This window comes from Pyrus communis, chromosome 12 (genome assembly GCF_041283825.1).
Source record: "Pyrus communis isolate YQ-2024b chromosome 12, ASM4128382v1, whole genome shotgun sequence".
NCBI classification, from domain to species: Eukaryota; Viridiplantae; Streptophyta; class Magnoliopsida; order Rosales; family Rosaceae; genus Pyrus; species Pyrus communis.
Window position 1 is genome coordinate 17437048 of NC_142576.1, and position 26855 is coordinate 17463902.

Below are 26855 nucleotides of genomic sequence, written 5' to 3' on the forward strand. Positions count from 1 at the left end.
ACTGAAGAAACAACAAACTACTACACTGTTTGTTTTTCTTGCCTCTGGTGTGCTTGTGTATATTTCATATCAGCTTGTAAGAAAATGAAAAGTTCTGCTGCAGCCAATGGTAGGATTGTTTAGGACTTATAATAGCAGGGCCAGAAAAGTTAGTTATAGGTTCTGAAAATCGTAAAGTATCTCATGTTTGTTCGCGTTCTATGGGAAGCAGCAGTTTGCTCGTGCCTTGCCTTTTTTTTTAAAACAGTAATACTGAAATTTCTTTTTGAATAAGTTGAAAATGTGGGTTTTGTGAACCTTGTTCGATTCGGAATCTGCATGTTGAGATTTTTATTTTTTCATTTCCAGGTCTTTGATCATCTTAAGGCAGTTGCCAAGGATACTGATATTAGAGTGGTTCCAATAGTTGGAGGGATGTCAATGGAAAAGCAGGAGAGACTTCTAAAGGCTAGTCCTGAGATCGTTGTTGGGACTCCAGGGAGATTATGGGAACTTATGTCTGGTGGAGAAAAGCATCTAGTTGAGGTCAGTACTGAACTACTAATAACATTTGCTTAACGCAAGACATTGATTCTGACAATAAATTTTGTTTTTCCCTTCATTTTTCCCGTTTTGATGCATGTCAGTATGTTCAATTTCTGAGTTATCATTATTGTGCAATGTGCTGCTTTTCAATTTCTGAGTTATCATTATTGTGCAATGTGCTGTTAGTATTCATATATCTTGTTTTTGCGTGATGATTAAAGTAGTAGTTTTTTTCTCTTTAAGTTGGACTACTAAAGACTAGATCTAGGAGTTCAAGATTAGCTAGACTTGTTTACATATGTGTACTGATTATATTCTGCAGTTGATCACACATAACTATGTTACCACAGGTTCACAAGTTTACCACTATAAAAAAGGTACAAGTAATTACTTAATAAGAAAACTGGAAATACAAAAAGGTTGAACTTTTTGTATTTTTGTTTAATCACGCTGAAGTAACTTGTGATATCATACACGTACGCTAATATAAATGTACGTAGCCTTGATTGGAAGAGGCTATCCTGTTCTAGCTTTTTCACTGGTCCATAATTTAGAAAGAATATGATGACTAGTTGCAATTGCGGTATCAAGTAATGCTTGTGCTCATGCTCATTAATGAGCTAGATGCATGCATACACCTTTGACATGTATAGATAAACTGTTTTTTTGACTAATTTTTCTGTTTTTCCAGTTACATTCGTTGTCTTTCTTTGTGCTGGACGAGGCTGATCGAATGATAGAAAATGGTCATTTTCATGAAATGCAGTCAATAATTGACATCCTTCCAGTGAGGAATACATCAACTGAATCCCATTCTGAAAATGCACAAAATTCTGTTGCAATGTCCAACTTCCAGAGGAAGAAAAGACAAACATTTGTTTTCTCTGCTACTATAGCATTTTCTCCTGATTTCCGTAAGAAGTTAAGGCGTAGTTCACAAAAAACCAACCAATCAATGTCTGATGGGGTGAATTCTATAGAAGCTCTAAGTGAGCGAGCAGGGATGAGAGACAATGTTTCCATCATTGATCTGACAAATACATCCATTTTGGCAAATAAGCTTGTGGAGTCATTTATTGAGTACGTGCCTTTCACCTATCCATCTATTATCTGACATGAGGAACTCTTTTTCGTGAGACCTATCCATCTATTGTCTGACATGAGGAACTCTTATTCAGGAGAATACAGTTCACCTTACCGACTGTCATTTTAGAGTATATTGTTTTCAATCTATTTTTTTTTTCCATTCAACCGTGTGAACTCTCTCTCTCTCTCTCTCTCTCTAATATATATAATCTTTATGTATGTCTTTCCTGCATACATATATACACATAGGCCTGTTGGTGGTTTCGTTAGTAACTAAGTTAGCAGCAGGACATCTGACACCTCAGATCCACTTTGTAGGTTAATGTACTCGATCCACTATGCATCATAAGTAATAGATTGTACTTATAAAAGTGTCTATTCGTAGTCTTCAATTTATTAATTCAACCATTTACTTTTTATTTTTTGAAATTTCTGTTTATCTATTGAATTATGCGAAGCTTGATATGTTTGGTTCTGTTTATACCTTAACTTGTTTTCTGGTTATTCCTACAGAAGTTGGTACACAATTTTTAACTTTCCCCAAGAACACTATAGATATCTGGTAATTTGTCCCCCAAAAAATGTGATTATACAATTGATGCCTTTTTCTTCCCTTCGGTTGGACCACATGTTCATAAGAGTTAGTGCAAATCACTTCTATACCTTAGTTTAACTGGTTCATGCTTGGTGACTAGCTCCATCTATGGTTCAATGCCTTCGTGATGGATGCAAAGAAGGAAAGTATATTTATTTTAGGCCTGAGCACAAAACCTAATCTCCATGTTATGATTTAGGGTTGAGCACTCATTTCTATTACTATTTATTTTTGTGCTGGCTTTCAGTTGTCATGTTATTCAAGTGTTCCTTTTTGGGTATTTTTGGTATCTTATTACTTTCGGACTGCTTGTATAAATTGTACTAGGGTTGATGATTTTCTCACATTATTCAAATATTGGTTTGAACTTATCCCAGTTTTTCTGTCTCCTTGTATTTTTATCTTTTTTCTTGTTGTCTGCCTTTTTTGGTTTCTCCTTCTCTAATCTTTCTCTTTATTTTTACTTCATTCTCCTTTAGTTTATCGCCCTTTACTGCATCCTTGTTATTTCATGATAGCAAGTAGTAATATTTTTTCTTAAACAAAATTAAATTACAAGAAGACTATGGGCAATAGGTTTTTCAATGATCAGACATAGATGCTCAAACAGTGAATTCCTCTCCCTGTTTTCGTTCATTCGTACATGTGAAGCCTTCATGCCATTTTTTTTCCTGTTAGCTTCCTGTGATTTGCTGATATACTCCACTAAGTTTGCACTGTATGTATATGCTTAATAGTGAGAATGTGAATCTCAAGAAAGGTCCTTGGAAGACAAGGATTGCTATTTCTGCTATTGCAGACCTCAAAAAGGTGGCCTCCTTTTTGGCTAAAAAGGACTTGATAACAAACAATGACATATCAGAAAGCTCTGTATTTGCAGTCTTCCCTTGGCTCTCTACAATGCCTACAGTCTTTACGTTTTTCTTATGCTAAAAAATGGAGAGAATTTTCTTGCACTGAGTTACCTAATAGCTTTAGTGGCAAAGTAGTGGTCCTCTTAAGACACAGAGTGCTGTTTCCTCCAATGCAGGCCTCAGATTGTCTTCTTTCCCATTTTAAGAGAGGACCAGATAACAAGTAATGGCATCTCAGAAAGCCAGTGCTTTGTATCTTCAATCTGCTCTTGGCTCGCTACGATGCCTACACTTTTTAGTAGTTTCCTTTTGTTCTAAAACAAGGTAAGTTTTATTAAGCCAAGTTACATAGTAAAGGAGTCCTCACAAGACACTGAGTACCGTTTCCTCTTATTCAGACCTAGGAAGAGTGTCCCTTCTTTTGACTAAAGACAGTGCTGTCTACTTTAATCTGCTCTTGCCACACTATGATGCCTAGACTCTTCAAATTTTTACCAAAGGTTTATATAATAAAGAAAATTTTCTAGCTACCTTTTGGTGTTAAATATGTCCTGTTAGCACACTGAGTGCTGTTTCCTCTAATCCATAGCTTGGAAGTGTGTCTACTTTTTTGGCTAGGGGAGGACCTGATAACAAACATTGGCATATTAGAAAGCCAGTGTACCTTCAATATGATCTTGGCTTGGTATTAATCCACTCCTTCGTGGTTTCTTTTTGTCTATGAAATGAGGAAACTTTCTTACACAGTTGTCCAGTAGTTGTATGTATGTAGTTAAATGATCTTGTATTAGATTGATTTATCTGGGTGAAATTGTCAGATCTTGATAGTGTCATGAGAAATTGTAGATGTTTATATTTCTCTGAAATCAGACTAGTTATAAAGTCAAGTGATTATTTTATTTTATTAAAATATTGTTTCTAACTAATTAGAGGGGTGTTAGATTGAGTCAATCACGTTGTAAGTAATTTTTTCTTCGCCAATCGTTTGTGGAGCTAATATTTGAATGGTGATGAACAATCTTTACGAATATTTTCTTTTGTAGATAGCAACTCTGGGGTAGGCATTGACTTTTGTTATGCTACATGTCGAATTTTTTCTCAAAGCTTTTAACTCAATGTTATTCTTTATGCACCTTATCATATGGTTGGCATTCGCCAAATATCAATTTGAGTGAGTTGACTATTTGGAGTTGGAGAAGGTCTAGTATTATAATGTATCAATCTTGTTTGATCATTCACCCTCACTTATGTGGTAATGCTTGGGTTCATTTGGCATAGCCGCATAGGTCATGGGTTTACTTGGTGATAGATGGGTGGCTTTTGCAGTCTTCTTCCCTCCTCCAATGCCTATGCTTTTAAAACTTTTAAGATTTATGTATTAATCTGTGCAATCTTATGGCCCAAATTTTCTTCTTTTATTGGAATGTTGCAATATGTCAGTGACAATTTTTAACTATCGACTTTGTAAAGTAGTAACAAACTTCCTAACATATGGTTTAGCTTGCATTATGGCTCATGGGAGTGTTAATACATGTGTCATGGATGGTTCAGAGAAGGAGACTTCTTTCTCCCCATGGCTGTGATATGGTAAAAATGTAGCTGAGAGTGGGTCATCTCTTCTCTACCCAGTATAGGGAGTCTAATTTGAGCTGGGAGGGGTGTAGTTTTGGTGAGATGTGCTGTACAGAGCTCTTTTTTGGTAATGCTTTTGATGTAGCAAAACAGAATTGTGTTTGATGTTGATCAGGTGGAGGAGAAGGTATATTTGTGAGAGTGACTTTGATTTTGGGCATCGATGCAGAGTTTTGGTGCAGTTCTTGTATGCTATCTTTTTAGATTGGAGAGATTCTGTTTTCTGGTGCTTTGTTCTGCTGTTCTGGACTTTTTTTTTTTTTGCTGTGTTTTGTGTTCTAGCTTTAAGGGCAGTGGACTGTTCGTCCTCTGTTTCTGTATATGTTTATAAACCCAAAAAAAAAAAAAAAAAAAAAAAAAAAGGAAAGAAGCACCCATGTCTTATATTAGTTTATTTTTTTTCTTTCTATTTTGTAAAATGATACTGCATTTTGTTGCTAGTTGATTTTGTTTGAAATCTAAATGGAAATTGCAATGGTAATTATTTGGGGGGAATCGGAAAAGTAATTTTTATCCATGACTTGGGTATTGAGTTGCAATCATCTTATTAAGCTTGCATGTATGAATGGGAAAATGTAAAATTTATAAAGATGCCTAGATCATACTTTTCCATGACTGCCTTGACCCTTAAGTTCACAATCCCTTACCTAAAGGTGACATATTCTGCCTTGTATTTGCAGAATTAGCTATAGCCTGCCCTTTGTAGCTCTGTTGAATGGGCTTATGTTATTGGTGCAATTATCTCACTAGGTTCTTTTCATATCTTATTATAAAATGACCAGGAAAGTTTAGGTTTTAGCTTAGGGTAGTGGTTTTTTAGAGTCCCATTTTTTTCCGTATACTACTTGATTTTAGCCGACCCCACTTAGTGGGAAAAGGCTTTGTTGTTATTGTTGTTGTTGTTGTACTTCTTGATTTTAGGCTTTCATTCTCCCTTTGTTTCCTCAATCACCAAGCATAGAAATAAGATATAGGAGTGCAAATGGACAAAGTGGGAGTGTTGAAATCACCACCCTGAGGTTAAACTTTGCCTTGGCTGTAGAGTAGACTTTGCCTCAAGTTAAATATACATCCACTGATTTGTTCTAAAGGCAACCCAGTTAAGTCTTTATAACAAAGAATATAAATTGGGGCCAGTTGTGTGAATCCATGAGAAGTGCTTGTGTTGTGCTATAAAGTTGCTTAGTTGTCTCTCTGGTTTTAGTTCATGAGCCTTTCAGCGGATTGTTACTTAATCATTTTAGGATTGCAGATGCAGGGAAGAAGATAAAGACGCCTACCTGTATTATATTTTAAGTGTTCATGGACAAGGTCTCACAATTGTATTTTGTACATCAGTTGCAGCTTTGCGACACATATCATCACTCCTGCGCATTCTTGGCATCAATGTCTGGACACTTCATGCTCAGATGCAGCAGCAAGCTCGCTTGAAGGTTTGGCTTTCACTTTTCCAATTAAGTTAAATAAGGTTGTACCAGATATGTATCGCGAAGAAAAAGTTATGTTTAATATTTATTCATTATGGTGAGAGACAAATTCAGATTTGGTGTGTAAGTTTCGGCGATGTGAATGCTTGATAAAAATTGTTTAGTATTCAATACTATTAAATGGTTATTTAGTAATGAAATGAAAATTTGAAGTTCAACATTTTCACTCGAAGTTTTGGAGGAGCTGAAGGAAATGGGTTTATTTTAAAGAGAGCAGTTATATGATGAAACAAATACCTGTTTTTTAAATTAGGATAACTCCAGCGAATCAAACTAAGAAATGCAAAGGGATTCTTCTTTTGTTTTGTTTTTTTTTTCTTTCTTTTTGGTACTTTTCAATCATCTTACCAAACTTGCTAGAGTTCGATCTGAAATGTGTATAATATTTTTCTGACCTAGCCAACATGACCATGGACAGATCTGATGGCTTTTTTCCTTTCTCCTTTCATTACAATCGGACGAATGGTAAAGTTTTACTAATTGTTTTCTTTTCTTGCTTGGTAAAGAGAATAAAAATTTGAAGGGCTTCATCGAAAAATATTGTTATTGTGAACTTTCTATATTGTACTGTGCTTCTGGCCGGATGGAGATGTAGACACAATTTTCTATTTAGTTAGGATGTGGTATTTCCTTTCGTTGGATAATCATTACCAGCAGAGTTTTCCTTTCATTTTGTCACAAAAGTATCCTGATTCCAGATCCCTGGTCATGGACTTGAAAGCTTACCACTCTTCATCGTGCTGAATGCAGGCAATTGATCGTTTTCGTGGATTTGAACATGGTTTACTTGTGGCTACTGATGTTGCAGCAAGAGGCTTGGATATTCCTGGTGTTCGAACTGTTGTTCACTATCAGCTTCCACATTCAGCAGTAGTAAACATCTGGATGCTTTTCACCATGTTTGATGAGGGCCTCACATTTGCTGACGGGTGTGTTGATCTTTTTCTGTTCACTAGGTTTATGTTCACAGAAGTGGTAGAACTGCTAGAGCTTCTGCTGATGGGTGCAGCATTGCACTATTTGCACCAAATGAGACCTCCAAATTTGCTTCTTTGTGCAAATCATTTTCTGAGGTAGCAATTTTGAAAAGATGGCATTCTTTTGAATTTTACGTCAAGGAAAAATTAAGTGCTACTTTGAATTTATCAACCACAGCAATGTTTTCAGTCCTGTGATTTCTGTTCACAATTATCCTTATTATGTTTCTTCTTTTGTACCCAGGAAAGTTTTCAGCGATTTCCCATGGACAGCTCATACATGCCTGTGGTTATGAAACGGTTATCTCTTGCACGTCAAATAGACAAGATTATGCGGAAAGATTCCCAGGTATTACTTCAATTTAGATTTTTACAGTGCAATTCTAGGGACAACGGGACTGCAAAATTGGTTGGTCCGGTCTGACTTGGCCTGAGGCATGAAAGGGTAGGCCTTACACACCCTAGGGTTCAATAAGATTCAAACCCTTTTCAGGTAGAGATTCCTGACCCAGTTGAGGAAAAGCTAGGCCTAGGAGGCCAGGCCTATGCCCTAGTCCAAACGATTGAATGGGCCATAAGACCAAGCCTAGAACTCACAAGGCTTTACCTGACTCTTTAACATTTTTTTATTTCGAAAGTCAACTAATTATTGTAGACATCGAAATTTCAGTAAAATAAATGTTAACCAATGTATTAAAATTACAACATTTATTTACTTCACCAACCTCACACACTTACTTCACCTACAACATCCACTTACTTCACCTACAACATCCACTCACTTCACCTACAACCTCCACTCACTTCACCAAAAAAATGAATGGTGGTGATTCACTCTCAAAGCCTATAAATAGGCTTCTCCATCAAGAGGAATGGAGGAACCAATTCACAAATACATTTCTCTACTCCCAAAATGGAAGAGAATACTCCCCACAAGGGGGGACCAAAACCTTGAAGCCTTAAAGTTCTAAAGCACTCAAGAAAATCCCGAAGGATCAAGAAAACACTCTTCGTTCTTCGTCAAATCCTCCTTCAAGATCAAGCCCCAACGGCCCTTGAAGAACTCCCACCAACTCAAGATCAAGCCCCGACGACCCCTTGAAGAAAGTGTTCATCATTCATCATCCGTTCATCCTAAGATCAAGCCCCAACGGCCCTTTGGATCAACAACCTCAACAAATCCACACATCCAATCGTTCTTCAAGACTAAGCCCAAAAGCCCTTGAAGATCTGCTCATCCATCAACCTTCAAGATCAAGCTCAAAAGCCCTTGAAGAAATCCATACACCCATTCTTCAAGATCAAGCCCAACGCCCATTGAAGATCCATTCATCAACTGTTCATCCTAAGATCAAGCCCCAACGGTCCTTTGGATCAACAACCTTAACAAACCCATACACCCATTCTTCAAGATCAAGCCCAACGCCCCTTGAAGATCCGTTCATCAACTGTTCATCCTTAGATCAAGCCCCGACGGCCCTTTGGATCAACAACTCATCCACAAACCTACACCCTACGAAGATAGAATCAGAGGACCAAATTTGAGAGAGATCGTAACCCCAAAATTATTAAACACAAAAATATTATTTTGTACACGTATTCTTGTTTCTTGTTTCAGGATTTTTTCGTGTTCACAAATTTGGCACGCCCGGTGGGACTTCTCTACCTCTCATCTCTATCCTCAAATCATCGAAAAACGCAAATGGCATCAAGAAAGGATCAAGCTGTTCCTGCAATCAAAGCAAAGAATAAGAACATCATCGCCGCAAGTGGTGATATTTTGGGCATCACAACCCGAAGTAAGGCAAGAGCTCTTTTTGCCGCAGCTTCCGCCCCTGCATCAACTCTGTCAAAGGAACAAGAGCACCTGAGGCACGAGCCTGTGATCACCCTAGCCTCACTAAGGGCGTCAAGAGGAGAGAGCCCGAGGAAATACTCAGAGTCCCTACTCTCCGACGCTGATTCGAGCGGCAGTACAACCATGCAAGTCATGACCACTGGAGCAACTTCAATCGAGGAGCAGCTAGCTCAGATGAATGAAGCAATCGCAAAGCTCACACGGACTGTGGAAGAGAAGGACTTGCAGATTGCCGCACTCGTCAACCAACTAGATGCGCGGCCTGACGTGAAAGTCGACCCAAATGATAGCCTAGTAAAGAAAGAAGTCGACGAAGAAGAGGAGCCTCCAGCAGAGAAAGTTGAAGAGAAGCTGAAGCTAGACCAAGCAACGGCGTTCATGGGATCTCTCTCTATCCATCAACTACAGGAGATGATTGCAAGCACTATCAAGACACAGTACGAAAGAAGTTCACATGACTCTGTACTGTACTCAAAGCCCTACTCCAAGAAGATTGATGCTTTGAAGATGCCAAGGGGTTATCAGCCCCCAAAATTCATGCAGTTCGATGGAAAAGGCAACCCGAAGCAACATGTTGCCCATTTCATTGAAACTTGCAACAATGTTGGGACAGAGGGAGACTACCTCGTCAAACAGTTCGTGCGTTCGCTGAAAAGTAACGCTTTTGACTGGTACATTGACCTCGAACCTGAGTCTATCAACAGTTGGGACCAGCTAGAAAGGGAATTCCTCAACCGTTTCTACATCACTCGTCGTACTGTAAGCATGCTAGAGTTGACCAGTACGAAACAGTGGAGAGATGAACCTGTCGTCGACTACATAAATAGATGGCGCTCCTTAAGTCTGGATTGCAAAGATCGGCTTTCTGAAACCTCTGCCATTGAGATGTGCATTCAAGGCATGCACTGGGGGTTACATTACATGCTCCAAGGCATAAAACCAAGAACATTCGAAGAGCTAACAACTCGTTCCCACGACATGGAGCTGAGTATCGCTAATCACGGGGAAAAGGAGCCGATTACTAACTTCAAGAAAGATAAAGTATTCGTTCCAAATGTAGACAAGACCGAAAAGAAGCCCGCTAAGGAAGCTTTCACCATCAACACTACCCCCATCAAGACCTCCTCAGCGCCCATCAAGATCTCTTCCAAGAAGAAAGCGAAGGAGATAAAGACAAGTGAGGCTTCTCGCACCCAAGACAGATACAAGAGCACCTTGAGAGAGTTGGAACAGAAAACGTACCCTTTTCCTGACTCTGATATGGCTGCCATGTTAGATGACTTGCTGGAAAAAAAGGTGATTGAGCTACCTGAATGCAAGCGTCCTGAAGAAATGAATCGCACAAACGATCCTAGGTACTGCAAGTACCATCGTATTGTAAGCCATCCTGTTGGCAAGTGTTTCGTTCTTAAAGAACTCATCATGAAGGTAGCACAACAAGGGCAAATTGAGCTCGACCTTGAGGACACGGCCGCAACGCATACCACTACAATTGCGTTTGGATCGTTTAATCCTGTGCCTCTCCAAACGACACCTGACCATTCCCGTGAATGCTCAAGTTGCACGGCACCTCCTACACAACCATCACTGGAGAGAAGCGACCAAGATGCACATGCTGATGATGAAGAAGGATGGATATTAGTAACCTACAAAAAGACAAGGAAACCAAGACCACGAGTCATACAGCCAAAGATGGAACAAAGAAGAAATCACTACGGCCGCAACAATGCGAAGCCTAAAAGAAACATAAAGCATGATAAGACAACATATGCTGGGGAACCTACGGAGCAGGAGCCACGCATTCCCGTTTCCTTGCATGAATACTTCCCGAATGACTTTTTCCAACAGTGCACTGCTGTGGCCTGTCACATGGTTGAAGTAGAAATAGAAAAGCCCTCAAAAGGCAAAGCTATCGCCACTGAGCTAGAAAAGACCCTCACACCCGAAGAAGGTCTGCCAACACACTTTAGCATCGAGGAAGCGCTACCATTGCCAAAAAAGATACGAAGAGCACTAGCAGCAGTCCTGGCAGGTCCCGGCGACCACGAAGTGCGAGAAAGTAACGACGAAGGCTCGAAGCTTCAGCCACATGAATGTGCCACATGTTGTGCCACCCATGACGCAATTAACTTCACTGACGAAGACCTACTGCTGGGATCAAAGCCTCACAACTGTCCTCTCTTCGTCTCAGGGTACGTAAGGGAATACAAAGTCAACCGCATGCTTGTAGATGGTGGGTCGGCCATAAACATCATGCCAAAATCAACAATGACCATAATCGGCATCAAGGTGAATGAACTATCCCTGAGCCGTTTGCTGATCCAGGGTTTTAACCAAGGAGGACAAAGAGCGATGGGCATGATCTGAGTAGAGATGACCATTGGTGAACTCAAATCAAGCACGATATTCCACGTGATTGATGCAAGAACTTCATACAGCTTGCTCTTAGGAAGACCTTGGATCCACGCAAATGGGGTAGTGCCGTCCACCCTTCACCAATGCCTAAAATTTTACCGAGAATGAGTGAAGGTGATCCAAGGTGACACCAAGCCATTCACCGAAGCCGAATCACACTTTGCAGACGCCAAGTTCTACATGGACGAAGACATGGTACCCGAAGCTCTTCCGGAAGAGATCAAATCCACGGGCAAAACAGCACCTAAAAAGCAGGAGTGGCAAGCCATGCCTAAAAAGCAAAAAGAGCAGGCCGTGCCATCTTCAAGCAAAGACGGTGACGAGTTTGCTAAACCTGCAACAACCAAAGGGAGTAGGATGCCGTCAGAAGGACCGAACGCACCCATATTCCGGTATATCCCGATGTCAAGAAGAAAGAATGGTCAATCTCCATTCGAAACTGGAACAAGAAAAGCCGACACACAGTGGCACACGGAAATGTAAAGTTGCTCAAGACGAATGCAGTTTTACCTCTGACACAGCTAGGGGGTGCTAAGGCCGCAAGACTACCACAAGGCTTCATAAAAGCTCTACCAAAGAAGGTGGAATCAAGCTTTCTTCACTTTGCTTGAAATCTTCACGGGTGCATTTGGTGTGAAGCTAAGTCCGGCTTTGTTGTTGTCAACTCCGTAACCATGCTCCTTCAACTTCTTTTGAGTTTTGGTGAGGTTACGTTCTTTGTCATTGACAGTGTTTGAAACCTTCTTTCCAGCCGCCTCAGAAGAAGCGAAGTCGTACCCGGCCTTTGACATGAGTTTGTAGGCGTTTGGGTCGAAACCTTCCTCGGTCCTCTTGGTTGGAAGAAAGCTTGGTTTCACTTTGACGCCATGCTGCGCCTCCAGACGGTTAATGAGTCTGGTGGTTTGCAAGTTTTTCTCCTCCGCAGTCTTTATCAGCCTTGTAATTGTTTCCTTCATCTGAACCAGTTGTTTTTCAATGGAGGTAGCGCCGATGGTCATGACTTGTTCTTTGTTTGAAACCATGGAGTGTGCGTGAATATCTTGAACAGAGACACACCAATTGTTGGTTTTGAAAAGTTTACTAACTCAATACCAAAATATGTGGGTGATAAGTTTACAAACTCTATCACACCTCTCACTTTCACTCTCAATAAAATTGGACAAAAATTGAGAAATGAGGGAAGCTACAAGCTTTGGCAAATAAGGCACTTTGATATTAAAAAACAGATTGCAAATACACTTCTAGAGTTGAATGACAAATCAGATGAGATTTTTTTTTTAAAGCCTTACGAGAGGCTTCCTTAAATACAACACAACCTACACCTTTACACCATCAATTGACAGCACACAGACAGCAGCATATCTGCTGTCTTTAACACATGGGAACGTGAAAAATGAAAAGATCAAATGTATTCCAGGTTGTCTACATTCGGCTAGCACATGGCAGCACACTGCTGTCTTCCTGCTAGCACATCATATGGCAGCATACTTGCTGTCTTTCATCACCATTCGGCTGAATAATGAAGGAGCAATGATGATTATATTTTGCTGGAAACAATCTGTAAAGAAATGTTAGCATCACATGGACAGATCACATGACTTTTAATTTGAATTATGGAGGCAATAGGTATTTTATTACTTTCATTGATGATTTTAGTAGGAAGACTTGGGTTTATTTTCTCAAGGAGAAGTCGGCTGCCTTAAAAATTTTCAAGGAGTTCAAGGCACTTACAGAGGCTGAAAGCAACCATAAGCTTGTGGCTGTGAGATCAGATAGAGGTGGAGAGTACACCTCTAATGCTTTCCAAGCCTACTGCAAGGAGTAAGGAATTATGCATCAACTGACTGCTGCCTATACACCACAGCAAAATGGGATAGCCGAAAGAAAGAATCGAATCCTCCTTGACATGACAAGGTCCATGCTTAAGGAGAAGAATTTGCCAAAAGAATTGTGGGCAGAAGCTGTAGCTTGTTCGATTTATTTGTTGAATCGATGTCCAACAAAGAGTGTCAAGAGGATGACACCACAAGAGGCTTGGAGTGGGTACAAGCCGAATGTTGCACACCTAAGAGTTTTTGGGTGTGTTGCATATGCTCAGGTTCCAGAAGCCAAGAGGAGAAAGCTCGATGATCGAGGTGAAAAATGTATGTTTGTGGGATATAGTGAAGAGTCCAAGGCATACAAGCTCTACAACCCACTAACTGGCAAATTAGTGGTTAGTAGAGATGTCATCTTCAGTGAGGAAGAGGCATGGAAGTGGAACAACAAAGAAGTCAGTAAAGAGAAGATCGTTTCCACTGATTTTGAAGAACCAGAAGTTGTACCACCTGTTGAGCAACAACCTGCTCAAACAACCACAACAACTCCATTGCACAAAACTGCAAGGAGTGGTCCGACATCTAGTGAAGAAAGCAGCTCCTCAACTCCAGTAAGGCTAAGAAGTCTCACCGAGATATATGGACAAGAAGAAGAAGAAGAAACCAACCTTTTCTGCTTGTATGCAGACCACGAGCCTCTCTCATTCAATGAAACTGTGGAAGAAGATTGTTGGAGAATAGCCATGGAGGAAGAAATCCATGCTATCGAAAAAAATGACACTTGGAAGTTGACAAAGCTTCCACCAAATCAGAAGGCTATTGATGTTAAGTAGGTGTACAAGATCAAACGCACTGCAGATGGGAGTGTAGATCGGTACAAATCAAGGCTTGTAGCAAAGGGCTACAAACAGAAGTATGGAGTGGACTATGATGAAGTCTATGCTCCAGTTGCAAGACTTGACACGGTAAGATTGCTAATCTCTCTTGCCGCTCATCATAAATGGAAAATTTATCAACTAGATGTCAAGTCAGCCTTCCTTAATGGAGTTCTTGAGGAAGAAGTGTACGTGGAACAATTGGAAGGCTTCCAAGTACAAGGAGAAGAAGAAAAGGTGTATCGTTTGAAGAAGGCTTTGTATGGCCTCAAGCAAGCACCACGAGCTTGGAACTCAAGGATTGATAACTACCTTCACCAAAATGGATTTCAGAAATGTCCATACGAGCATTCAGTTTACATGAAGAATGGTGCAAAAGGGGAGTTCTTAATTATTTGTCTCTATGTAGATGACTTGTTTACAGGAAATAATGAAGCAATGTTCTGTGAGTTCAAGCAATCCATGTTCAGTGAATTCGAGATGACTGACAATGGATTAATGTCATACTTTCTTGGCATAGAGGTGAAGCAAGAAAGTGACGGTATCTACATCTCTCAACAAAAGTACATGAGAGATATATTGGAGAAATTCAATATGGATAAGTGCAATATTGTCAACACTCCAGTTGCAACTGGATTGAAGCTGTCCAAGGAAGGAGAAGGTGAGTTTGTAAACTCAACCGTGTACAAAAGCTTGGTTGGAAGTCTAAGGTACCTTACAATCACAAGACCTGATATAGTTTATGGTGTTGGACTCGTGAGTCGATACATATAAACACCAAGGGAGTCTCATTGTCTGGCTGCTAAGAGAATTTTAAGGTACATAAAAGGTACTCTAACCTATGGTCTGTTTTATAATTTTGGTGAAAATGCAAAATTATTTGGTTATTCAGATAGTGATTGGGGAGGTAACCAAGATGAAAGGAAAAGCACAACTGGCTATGTGTTTTTTCTAGGATCAACAGCTTTCTCATGGACTTCAAAGAAGCAATCAATTGTTGCTTTGTCATCATGTGAAGCCGAGTATGTTGCTGTAGCCTCAACAGTATGTGAAGCAATTTGGTTAAGAAATCTATTGAAGTCAGTGTGTCATCCACAAGTGGAATCGACTGTGATTCATGTGGATAACATGTCTGCAATCAAGCTTGCAAAGAATCCTGTTCAACATGGAAGGAGCAAGCACATTGATACCAGGTTCCATTTTCTAAGGGACCATGTGAAGCAAAAGACAATTGAGCTTGTCTATTGTCACACGAAGGAACAAGTGGCAGACATCTTCACTAAGCCATTACCAGTTGAATCATTCCGGCTGTTACGTGAAATGCTAGGCATGAAGGCGTTTTAATTTGAGGGGGCATGTTGGAAATTCAAATTAAAAGTCATGTGATCTGTCCATGTGATGCTAACCTTTCTTTACAGATTGTTTCCAGCAAAATATAATCATCATTGCTCCTTCATTATTCAGCCGAATGGTGATGAAAGATAGCAAGTGTGCTGCCATGTGATGTGCTAGCAGGAAGACAGCAGTGTGCTGCCATGTGCTAGCCGAATGTAGACAACCTGGAATACATTTGGTCTTTTCATTTTTCACGTTCCCATGTGTTAAAGACAGCAGATATGCTGCTGTCTGTGTGCTGTCAATTGATGGTGTAAAGGTGTAGGTTGTGTTGTATTTAAGGAAGCCTCTCGTAAGGATTTAAAAAAAAAAAATCCCATCTGATTTGTCATTCAACTCTAGAAGTGTATTTGCAATCTGTTTTTTAATATCAAAGTGCCTTGTTTGCCAAAACTTGTAGTTTCCCTCATTTCTCAATTTTTGTCCAATTTTATTGAGACTGAAAGTGAGAGGTGTGATAGAGTTTGTAAACTTATCACCTACATATTTTGGTATTGAGTTAGTAAACTTTTCAAAACCAACAATTGGTATCAAAGCCAGAATACCATTCTGGCAGGTGCAGCAGTTATGACATCCAACTTAGTGCAGCTCCAAGTTCCCACATTGAAGAAAGAAAATTATGAAAGATGGTGCATCCAATTCAAAGCATTGTTTAGATCACAAGAGCTATGGGAAGTTGTCAGTAATGGGTATGTTGTACCCACTACCGAGCAAGAAGCCACATATACTGCAGATCAAAGGAACACTCTCAAGGATTTACGAAAGAAGGACCAGAAGGCGTTGTATCTTCTTTATCAAGGATTAGAAGATTCAACGTTCGAGAAGGTTGCAGAAGCAACAACGAGCAAGCAAGTATGGGACACACTCAGTACAATCTACAAAGGAGTAGATCGGGTCAAGAAAGTGAGATTACAGTCACTTCGAGCAGATTTTGAAACTGCTCACATGAATGAAGGAGAGAGTATCTCCGACTATCACTCAAGGCTCATTGTGATAGTAAATCAGATGAGGAGAAATGGCGAGAGACTCGATAAAGTACGAGTTGTGGAGAAGATACTCCGGTCACTCACATCTAAGTTTGAGCATGTGGTGACTGCCATTAAGGAATCCAAGGATTTGGAGGCGATGAGCGCAGAGGAGCTACTAGGATCCCTCAGAGTTCATGAGCAACGCATTCAGAAGAATGCAAGCCCCACAACGCTAGAGCAAGCTTTGGAGTCAAAGTTGAATATTGACAAACCAAATAATGGTCGTAGGCAGTGGAACTCACGTCGTGGGAGTTCATCCAACCGTAGCCGAGGACGAGCCCGAGGAAGAGGTCGAGGCTATGCACAAAATCTAGGTCAGTCTCAGGAGTGGAGATCTACTCGAGGAAAGGCGCATATCCAGTGTCACAGTTGCAAGCAGTATGGACATTATGCAAATGAATGTTCATATAAAAATGGTGAGCATGTCAACATGGTAGAATCAAGTGGAAATGCTGGTGAAAAACTTACAGTCTTACTAGCACACCATGATATCAGTAGCCAACAAGATGTCTGGTATTTAGACTCTGGTGCAAGCAACCACATGTGTGGAAAGAAAGAGTTTTTTGCCGAACTCAAAGATGGGCCTTATGGATCTGTGAGTCTTGGTGACTCCTCAAAGTTGCCAGTTGAAGGCAAAGGAAAAATCAAAATCATCCAGAAGGATGGTAAAGAAGAATACATCTCCGATACCTACTACATACCAGGTATGAAGAGCAACATTTTGAGCATTGGTCAATTGCTCCAGAAAGGGTATGTTATACATATGGAGGATATGTTTCTCACTCTCAGGAATGCAAGAAGAAAGCTTATTGCACGTGTTCAAATGTCAAAAAACCGAATGTTCCCGTTGAAGTTGAACACAAAGATTGGGAGTTGCAACATCGGTGTAATGGAAGATGGGTCATGGAAATGGCATCTTCGGTATGGCCATCTTCATTTCAATGGCCTAAAGTTGCTGTCAAATGAAGGAATGGTTCGTGGTCTACCCCAGATTGAAGCCACACGCCAAGTATGTGAAGGTTGTGTGCTTGGCAAGCAAACACGACTATCATTCCCTGTTGGTGATACATGGAGAGCAAGGGCACCACTGCAGTTGGTGCACACAGATATATGTGGTCCATTGGATCCCATATCTTATGGATGTAATAGGTATTTTATTACTTTCATTGATGATTTTAGTAGGAAGACTTGGGTTTATTTTCTTAAGGAGAAGTCGGCTGCCCTAAAAATCATCAATGAAAGTAATAAAATACCTATTACCTCCATAAGACATGAGATCCAATGGACCACATATATCTGTGTGCACCAACTGCAGTGGTGCCCTTGCTCTCCATGTATCACCAACAGGGAATGATAGTCGTGTTTGCTTGCCAAGCACACAACCTTCACATACTTGGCGTGTGGCTTCAATCTGGGGTAGACCACGAACCATTCCTTCATTTGACAGCAACTTTAGGCCATTGAAATGAAGATGGCCATACCGAAGATGCCATTTCCATGACCCATCTTCCATTACACCGATGTTGCAACTCCCAATCTTTGTGTTCAACTTCAACGGGAACATTCGGTTTTTTGACATTTGAACACGTGCAATAAGCTTTCTTCTTGCATTCCTGAGAGTGAGAAACATATCCTCCATACGTATAACATACCCTTTCTGGAGCAGTTGACCAATGCTCAAAATGTTGCTCTTCATACCTGGTATGTAGTAGGTATCGGAGATGTATTCTTCTTTACCATCCTTCTGGATGATTTTGATCTTTCCTTTGCCTTCAACTGACAACTTTGAGGAGTCACCAAGACTCACAGATCCATAAGGCCCATGGAGTTGCTGGATAGAGAGAGATCCCATGAACGCCGTTGCTTGGTCTAGCTTCAGCTTCTCTTCGACTTTCTCTGCTGGAGGCTCCTCTTCTTCGTCGACTTCTTTCTTTACTAGGCTATCATTTGGGTCGACTTTCACGTCAGGTCGCGCATCTAGTTGGTTGACGAGTGCGGCAATCTGCAAGTCCTTCTCTTCCACAGTCCGTGTGAGCTTTGCGATTGCTTCATTCATCTGAGCTAGCTGCTCCTCGATTGAAGTTGCTCCAGTGGTCATGACTTGCATGGTTGTACTGCCGCTCGAATCAGCGTCGGAGAGTAGGGACTCTGAGTATTTCCTCGGGCTTTCCCCCTTGATGCCCTTAGCGAGGCTAGAGTGATCACAGGCTCGTACATTAGGTGCTCTTGTTCCTTTGACAGAGTTAATGCAGGGGCGGAAGCCACGGCAAAAAGAGCTCTTGCCTTACTTCGGGTTATGATGCCCGAAATATCACCACTTGCGGCTATGATGTTCTTGTTCTTTGCTTTGATTGCAGGAACAGCTTGATCCTTTCTTGATGCCATTTGCGTTTTTCGATGATTTGAGGATAGAGATGAGAGGTAGAGATGTCCCACTGGGCGTGCCAAATTTGTGAACACGAAAAATTCTTGAAACAAGAAACAAGAATACGTGTACAAAATAATATTTTTGCGTTTAATGATTTTGGGGTTACGATCTCTCTCAAATTTGGTCCTCTGATTCTATCTTCGTAGGGTGTAGGTTTGTGGATGAGTTGTTGATCCAAAGGGCCGTCGGGGCTTGATCTAAGGATGAACAGTTGATGAACGGATCTTCAAGGGGCGTTGGGCTTGATCTTGAAGAATGGGTGTATGGGTTTGTTAAGGTTGTTGATCCAAAGGGCCGTTGGGGCTTGATCTTAGGATGAACAGTTGATGAATGGATCTTCAATGGGCGTTGGGCTTGATCTTGAAGAATGGGTGTATGGATTTCTTCAAGGGCTTTTGGGTTTGATCTTGAAGGTTGATGGATGAGCAGATCTTCAAGGGCTTTTGGGTTTAGTCTTGAAGAACGATTGGATGTGTGGATTTGTTGAGGTTGTTGATCCAAAGGGCCGTTGGGGCTTGATCTTAGGATGAACGGATGATGAACACTTTCTTCAAGGGGCTGTCGGGGCTTGATCTTGAGTTGGTGGGAGTTCTTCAAGGGCCGTTGGGGCTTGATCTTGAAGGAGGATTTGACGAAGAACGAAGAGTGCTTTCTTGATCCTTCGGGATTTTCTTGAGAGCTTTAAAACTTTAAGGCTTCAAGGTTTTGGTCCCCCCTTTGTGGGGAGTATTCTCTTCCATTTTGGGAGTAGAGAAATGTATTTGTGAATTGGTTCCTCCATTCCTCTTGATGGAGAAGCCTATTTATAGGCTTTGAGAGTGAATCACCACCATTCATTTTTTTGGTGAAGTGAGTGGAGGTTGTAGGTGAAGTAAGTGGATGTTGTAGGTGAAGTAAGTGGATGTTGTAGGTGAAGTAAGTGTGTGAGGTTGGTGAAGTAAATAAATATTGTAATTTTAATACATTGGTTAACATTTATTTTACTGAAATTTCGATGTCTACAAATGCCCCCACTTCAAGGCGCGTCGTAGACATGTGCTTGTCACGTGTAGAAGATGCGTTTTGAAGTCCCTTAATGTAGATGTCAACCCAAGGGCCGTCGAGGCTTGATCTTGAATTGGGCTGGAAATTTCTTCAAGGGCCATCGAGGCTTGATCTTGAGTTCGACTAGAAGATTTTCTGGTTTCCTCTAATCGTTGATTTTCCACAGGCTTAATCTTGAACTGGGCTGGAGGATTCTTTTGGTCTCCCCCGAAGGTCTGAACTTACTCCTTTTATCTGGAGTTGAATTTGATTCAAGGGTGGTGAAAACTTGATTTTGAATCGGACTTGTGATTTCTTCAAGGGCCATCGAGGCTTGATCTTGAGTTCGACTGGAAGATTTTCTGGTTTCCTCCAATCGTTGATTTTCCACAGGCTTAATCTTGAACTGGGCTGGAGGATTCTTTTGGTCTCCTCCGAAGGTCTGAACTTAACTCCTTTTATCTGGAGTTGAATTTGATTCAAGGGTGGTGAACACTTGATTTTGAATCGGACTTGTGATTTCTTCAAGGGCCATCGAGGCTTGATCTTGAGTTCGACGGGAAGATTTTCTGGTTTCCTCCAATCGTTGATTTTCCACAGGCTTAATCTTGAACTGGGCTGGAGGATTCTTTTGGTCTCCCCCGAAGGTCTGAACTTACTCCTTTTATCTGGAGTTGAATTTGATTCAAGGGTGGTGAACACTTGATTTTGAATCGGACTTGTGATTTCTTCAAGGGCCATCGAGGTTTGATCTTGAGTTGGGCTGGAGGATTCTTTTTGTCTCCCCCGAAGGTCTGAACTTAACTCCTTTTATCTGGAGTTGAATTTGATTCAAGGGTGGTGAACACTTGATTTTGAATCGGACTTGTGATTTCTTAAAGGGCCATCGAGGCTTGATCTTGAGTGAAAATAGGACCATGAGCGGTTTCAGGATTCAGACACATGGCAGGCAAGCACGAGGTGGAGGTGATGACCTGTTTCTTTGTTCAATCTTTCCAATTCATATTTGAAGAGGGTTAAAGGATGACTCAGCATATGCAGTTGTTGCGTTTGCTGACGATCCACAAGATTGATGTTTCATTGTCACTCGTCTTAGCTGTTCTCCAAGCAGATGTGGTCCCTTCTCTGGAAGTGTATCAACCGTTGAAGATGACTACTCGAGAGCAACGCTAGGTAAGCAACTAGGGAATAGATTACAGGTAGTCGGTTCCAGATCGGAAGACTGACTCCAAGTGCCGGCTGATTGCTCTCTTTCTCTTTGCCCTGCGAGTAAGAACAAGGACAAAGGGAAGGACATGGAGAAAGCATGATATGAGATATTTTTGCTTTTTGAAGAAGTGTTGACGATTTAACAGCGTCGCGCGGCGAGGCTTTGCTCTTTGGTGACGGCGCCAGCGGAGGGTTGTTTAGGCTTCTCAAGCTCTTTGATTAGAACAATGATGTCGAGCTTGGATTTGACTTAAACTCTTCTGTCTGGATGATGCTGCAGGGGAAGGCGTCGTGCTCCAGCAGTTTGTTCCAGCTCCTTGTACCGCATTCTTCTCTGCTTGTTTCTTTTACATAGCTGAGGTGGTGCGCAACCCTTTGCCTTTAAATGGTCTTTCAAGGCATCACTTCTCAGCAATTCATCTATGCTTGGCAGCTTCAGTGTAAAGAGCCGACACTTCGTCGCCTGTCCTGAAGTCTGCGCTGAGGGAATTCAAGACTCACCAACAGTTGAAGACGAGTACTCGAGAGCAACGCTAGGTAAGCAACCAGGCAAAGGTTCTGGGCAATCAGTTCCAGATCGGAAGTTTGATTTCGGGTTCCGACTGATTGCTTTCTTTCTCCTTGTCTTGGAGGCAAGAACAAAGGCAAAGGAAAAGACAGGGAAAAAGTATGATATGAGATACCTTTGCTTTTGCCCTTGATGATATGAGATACTTTTGCTTTTGAAGACTTGGTTGAATAGGTGTTTTCAAGGGAAGAAGAAAACTGAGCATGTTGAGAGGTTTGGTTGCAGCTACATTCTCGGCCGAGAAGAAGAGTCATGCCTTTTTGGATGTATGCCTTGCCATGAATGTTGACATATATAGAAATTTTAATGGCAAGTAGTAGTGCGGATGCGGCTTTGTCACCCACGCTTGTCGGCAAAAGTGTGGTAGTTGGGATAATGACCTCCACGCGTTTTCAACTTTATCAGAGATCTTTGACAAAGTTGCACGTGTTATCTGAAAAGCCGAGATTGTGTCTGAAGAGCGTTGCCAAACTTTACGCAGGAAAATCCGGCTTTTAAGATTTGAAGAGTGGTCTCTTCAATTTTTTTGAATCGATGGTTGTGTCGCCTCTTATTTTATAGAGGTATCGATCACCTCCAACATGCACACTTTGAAGATTGCCCATTCGTGAAAATCGTCTCCGGTGTATTTTGTTTTAACGGCCTTTTGAGATTTTACTCCATCCAACCCTTCTCTTTTAACATCTTTGAAAATGGCTAACCCATCTAACATTTGCTTAGATTTGAGTCTCAGCAGTGATACGGGTGCGCCGCGTCAGGGTAATGTATGGTGCCCGTCTTTCTTATCTTCTAGTGACCCTCTTACATGTGAAGACTCCGTGATGAAGGATGCAACAACAGCTACAATAGTAGCTAGGAACCTCCTCACTCTTAGAGATAGTAGGCTGCTTTCAGGACGGTCCGATGAGTTGACCGTTCAAGAGTCCCTAGCTCTCAGTGTTCAGTGTGCTGGCTCCGTGTCCAACATGGGCCAACGCCTACTTGCTCGATCCCGTCAAGTTGAATCATTGATGGTGGAGGTGGAAAATCTTAAACAAGAGATCCAACAGCTTAAGCGCGAGAATAGAGGTTTGCACGTGCTTGCAAATAATTATTCGACGAGTATGAAGAGGAAGCTTGATCAGCTGCAAGAATCTGAAGGTCGAATTCAAAGTGACCGTCAAAAGAATCCTCCAGCCCAGTTCAAGATTAAGCATGTGGAAAATCAACGATTGGAGGAAACCAGAAAATCTTCCAGTCGAACTCAAGATCAAGCCTCGATGGCCCTTGAAGAAATCACAAGTCCGATTCAAAATCAAGTGTTCACCACCCTTGAATCAAATTCAACTCCAGATAAAAGGAGTAAGTTCAGACCTTCGGGGGAGACCAAAAGAATCCTCCAGCCCAGTTCAAGATTAAGCCTGTGGAAAATCAACGATTGGAGGAAACCAGAAAATCTTCCGGTCGAACGCAAGATCAAGCCTCGATAGCCCTTGAAGAAATCACAAGTCTGATTCAAAATCAAGTATTCACCACCCTTGAATCAAATTCAACTCCAGATAAAAGAAGTTAAGTTCAGACCTTCGGGGGAGACCAAAAGAATCCTCCAGCCCAGTTCAAGATTAAGCCTGTGGAAAATCAACGATTGGAGGAAACCAGAAAATTTTCCAGTCGAACTCAAGATCAAGCCTCGATGTTCACCACCCTTGAATCAAATTCAACTCCAGATAAAAGGAGTAAGTTCAGACCTTCGGGGGAGACCAAAAGAATCCTCCAACCCAGTTCAAGATTAAGCCTGTGGAAAATCAACGATTGGAGGAAACCAGAAAATCTTCCAATCGAACTCAAGATCAAGCCTCGATGGCCCTTTGGATCAACAACTCATCCACAAACCTACACCCTACGAAGATAGAATCAGAGGACCAAATTAGAGAGAGATCGTAACCCCAAAATCATTAAACACAAAAATATTATTTTGTACACGTATTCTTGTTTCTTGTTTCAGGAATTTTTTCGTGTTCACAATTATATAGTTAAATAATCTATATTATTACTAAATGAAATCTCTTTAACACACACTTACACACTCCAAAACAAGACTGAATCTTTTTGTCAACCTAAATATCGAAAATGTCAGGTTTATCATTTGTACATTAAAATTTTTTAAATGATTTTATTTTAAAATGAAGGCTAATATGGTATTAAACAAACTCTTTCCATTACTATCTCCCATACCATACCCTATTTCTCTCTCTTATTTTTAACTTCCATCTCACAACCGAAACGTCCATCACATTGCACCATCACATTGCACTTTCATTACGTGCATGTGAATGTGATGTTTCTAGTCTAGAAATAACTTACTACTAATATATGTTGAACAAATACGAATAACTTGAATTATCACTATACAATAATTTAATCCTACAAAAAAAAAATAAAAAAAAATCTTGTAATCTAAAGATAACATAAAGTATAACGTGTTGTAATGTAAGACTCAACCCAATAGGCATAAGTAGACTTGGCAATTTCTTACATGACCTGTTAACACGACACGTAAACGACACGAAAATAACGGGTTTCGGGTTAACACGATAATTAATTGGGTCATTATCGGGTCACACGATAATAACCCATTAATAACGGGTCCTTAATAGGTTTACACGAGAGTGACACGCGAGTAACCTGTTTCGACACGATAAGAAAAAAGTTATTTTGATGCTTTTAATTTTTTAAACTACTAAAAAAAACTTACTATAAAATACAATAGATATAATGAATATGTATATATTGTTTATTAATTATTATTCTATATAAATTTTAAAATTTAAGTTTATTTATTTATTTTTATAATATATTATAGGCAAAGATTGAGATTAAAAATCATAAAACACATTAAAAATAAAAATATCAAGTAATTTAAAAATAGAAAAACTAATGAAAATGGCTTGAAAACTTTGAGTTTTGACAATAAGGACAAAATAAAGGGTAAAGTGAATAGTACCAGAATTGACTTTTTTATGCTCTAGTGTATCTAATCGTTATTATCATATTACTCTTCTGATTTCTGAAAGCTAATACTATAAACATTCTGATTTCTGAAAGTGCCTCTTATGATTGTTCAGTATCCGTAGTCTAAAGTTTGGAGCTATATCATCTGATCTACTTTTGTTCGGAAAACAGGAGCTCAAGATGTTACTTTCGCAACCATTGCAACCGAAGTCATTTTCACATCGTTATTTGACAGGGGTAACTATCTCAGGAACTTAAGTGACTTTTTCCTTCTGATTGGAAATGATCTTATTCACTTTGACCTTCATTTCTAGAAGTTATTTGTTAATTGTTGTTCTCTTGGCAAAATGAGTTTTCATGCTATCATTTTATTTAAACGTAGAAACAAAAACTAATATCCATGAAAAGAAAGATGACTTACAAGGAAAGATAGGATATCAGTCGCTTGACTGATAGCTAGAGTGTAACATTCAACTCAAAACACCCACCTAATAAGATTAAATGCATTGAATGGAGTATCCTTGAAATACTCAGAAAATGAGTATACTGTCCTGCAAAGGAAGGGCCAAATATGGCACCTCATAATTGAAAGGCCATTTGATGTAGAATGCACTAGGATTTTTGCTCTAATATAGGGCTATCTTAGTATGTTGCACATTTTTTTCCCACCCTTTTCATAGTTGCTTAATCACTTCTGTTTGTAGTCTGACATCTTAATAACCATCTTTTCCCATTTGAGGTTTCGGAGAGTTTTGGAATTGAACTAATGATTGGTTGGCACAACCATATACGATGAGTATGATCTCCACCAAGGAGTATTTTGATTGATGCATACGTAACTTTATAAGGGGTTTCAGATCGCTGTGTTTGCATCTATGACCACAAATAACATTTGTTTTCAGTACATGAGATTGATCCTTTGTTTTATTATTATTATTTTTTCAGGCTGGTGTGTCACCTTTCCTGCTACATCAATTCGAAGAATTGGCTGAGCAAAAATTTGGTGATGGCAGTGACTTGGGAGATAAGAAAAGAAGCAAATTGGTAGTTATTGGTCAGGATTGCATGGAACCACTCCAGGGACTTCGGAGTGCTGGGCATGAGGTAGTACCTAGATGCTAGAGTCATAGTCTGTGTACTTATTCTTCCTGTGATCTGATTTTAAATTTTTATTGCATGAATGGATGACGCATGATAAATTATAATTACCATAAGATTATCAGCTGATGTATGAGGACATGATATTGAAATTACTACGACAAAATATTGGATTACTTTCATTTCACAACACTTTATTGTGATGAATAATAAGCCCTCAAAATTAGGATTTTTCATTTTATATTTTATGTCCATTCGAGTTCCAGTATTTTATACTGTTTCTCATTCAGGTACACATTGATGGGATAGAGGTGGCTCAAAAGCGAAGAAACATGGTGACTTTGAGGAGGAAAAGAAAAGAGGAGAAAACACGTACATTCTTTTTCCTTTTTCATTCTGTTTTTGGGTGGTGGATGTGAGGGGTGGTTGGGGTTTGGCTTCTGTGGGCTCTGTTTGTATTGATATTGTTATTCCTTTCAGGTTTGAGAGATCAACGGGGAAAGCGGAAGAAACAGATGAAGGGAGGAGATTGAGCTGAATGGCTAATTGAGATTTTGTAGCTCTGACGTTGATAATCTAGGTCAAACAACATATATCGTAGGATGAGGTATTATCTCAAATTTGTTCTAGATTGTTGAACTAGGAATAATGGAGCTCTAAGTGACGGCAATTTCCTTATCTCATTATGTTTTGGTAAAGTAATGTGCTTAATGAGCATGCAATGCAAGCATTTTGAAAGGCAAGGTGCTTTTAATCTCGCTATTCGTGTTATCATTTCAGCTTTCAGTAACGTATATTTCATGCTGTAACTTGGGAGTTTTGTTTTTGAATAAACGAAATGAGCTTAGCCTCACAATGGGCTAGCAAAAATGTGGTTTAAATTCGCCTTTCGCGTGAATCGAACCTAAGACCTCACTTACAAGTGAAAATGAATATCACTAGACCGTAGTAATAAAAACACATGGCACTAGACCGTAGTAACAAAAACACACAA

General features: G+C 40.2%; 1 protein-coding gene across 1 annotated transcript in view; it reads left to right on the top strand.

Moving 5' to 3' along the window:
- Positions 1–26623, top strand: part of LOC137744454 (DEAD-box ATP-dependent RNA helicase 13-like) — a 42249-nt gene extending 15626 nt beyond the window's left edge. Inside the window, exons 6-15 of the mRNA XM_088680931.1 lie at positions 349–525; positions 1217–1605; positions 5945–6125; positions 6930–7052; positions 7136–7252; positions 7401–7505; positions 24935–25000; positions 25709–25867; positions 26152–26233; positions 26342–26623. Of these exons, the coding sequence (XP_088537057.1) occupies positions 349–525; positions 1217–1605; positions 5945–6125; positions 6930–7052; positions 7136–7252; positions 7401–7505; positions 24935–25000; positions 25709–25867; positions 26152–26233; positions 26342–26394 (1452 nt within the window). The 3' untranslated portion in view covers positions 26395–26623. The remainder of the gene's footprint in view (positions 1–348; positions 526–1216; positions 1606–5944; positions 6126–6929; positions 7053–7135; positions 7253–7400; positions 7506–24934; positions 25001–25708; positions 25868–26151; positions 26234–26341) is intronic.
- The last annotated feature ends 232 nt before the right edge of the window (positions 26624–26855 follow it).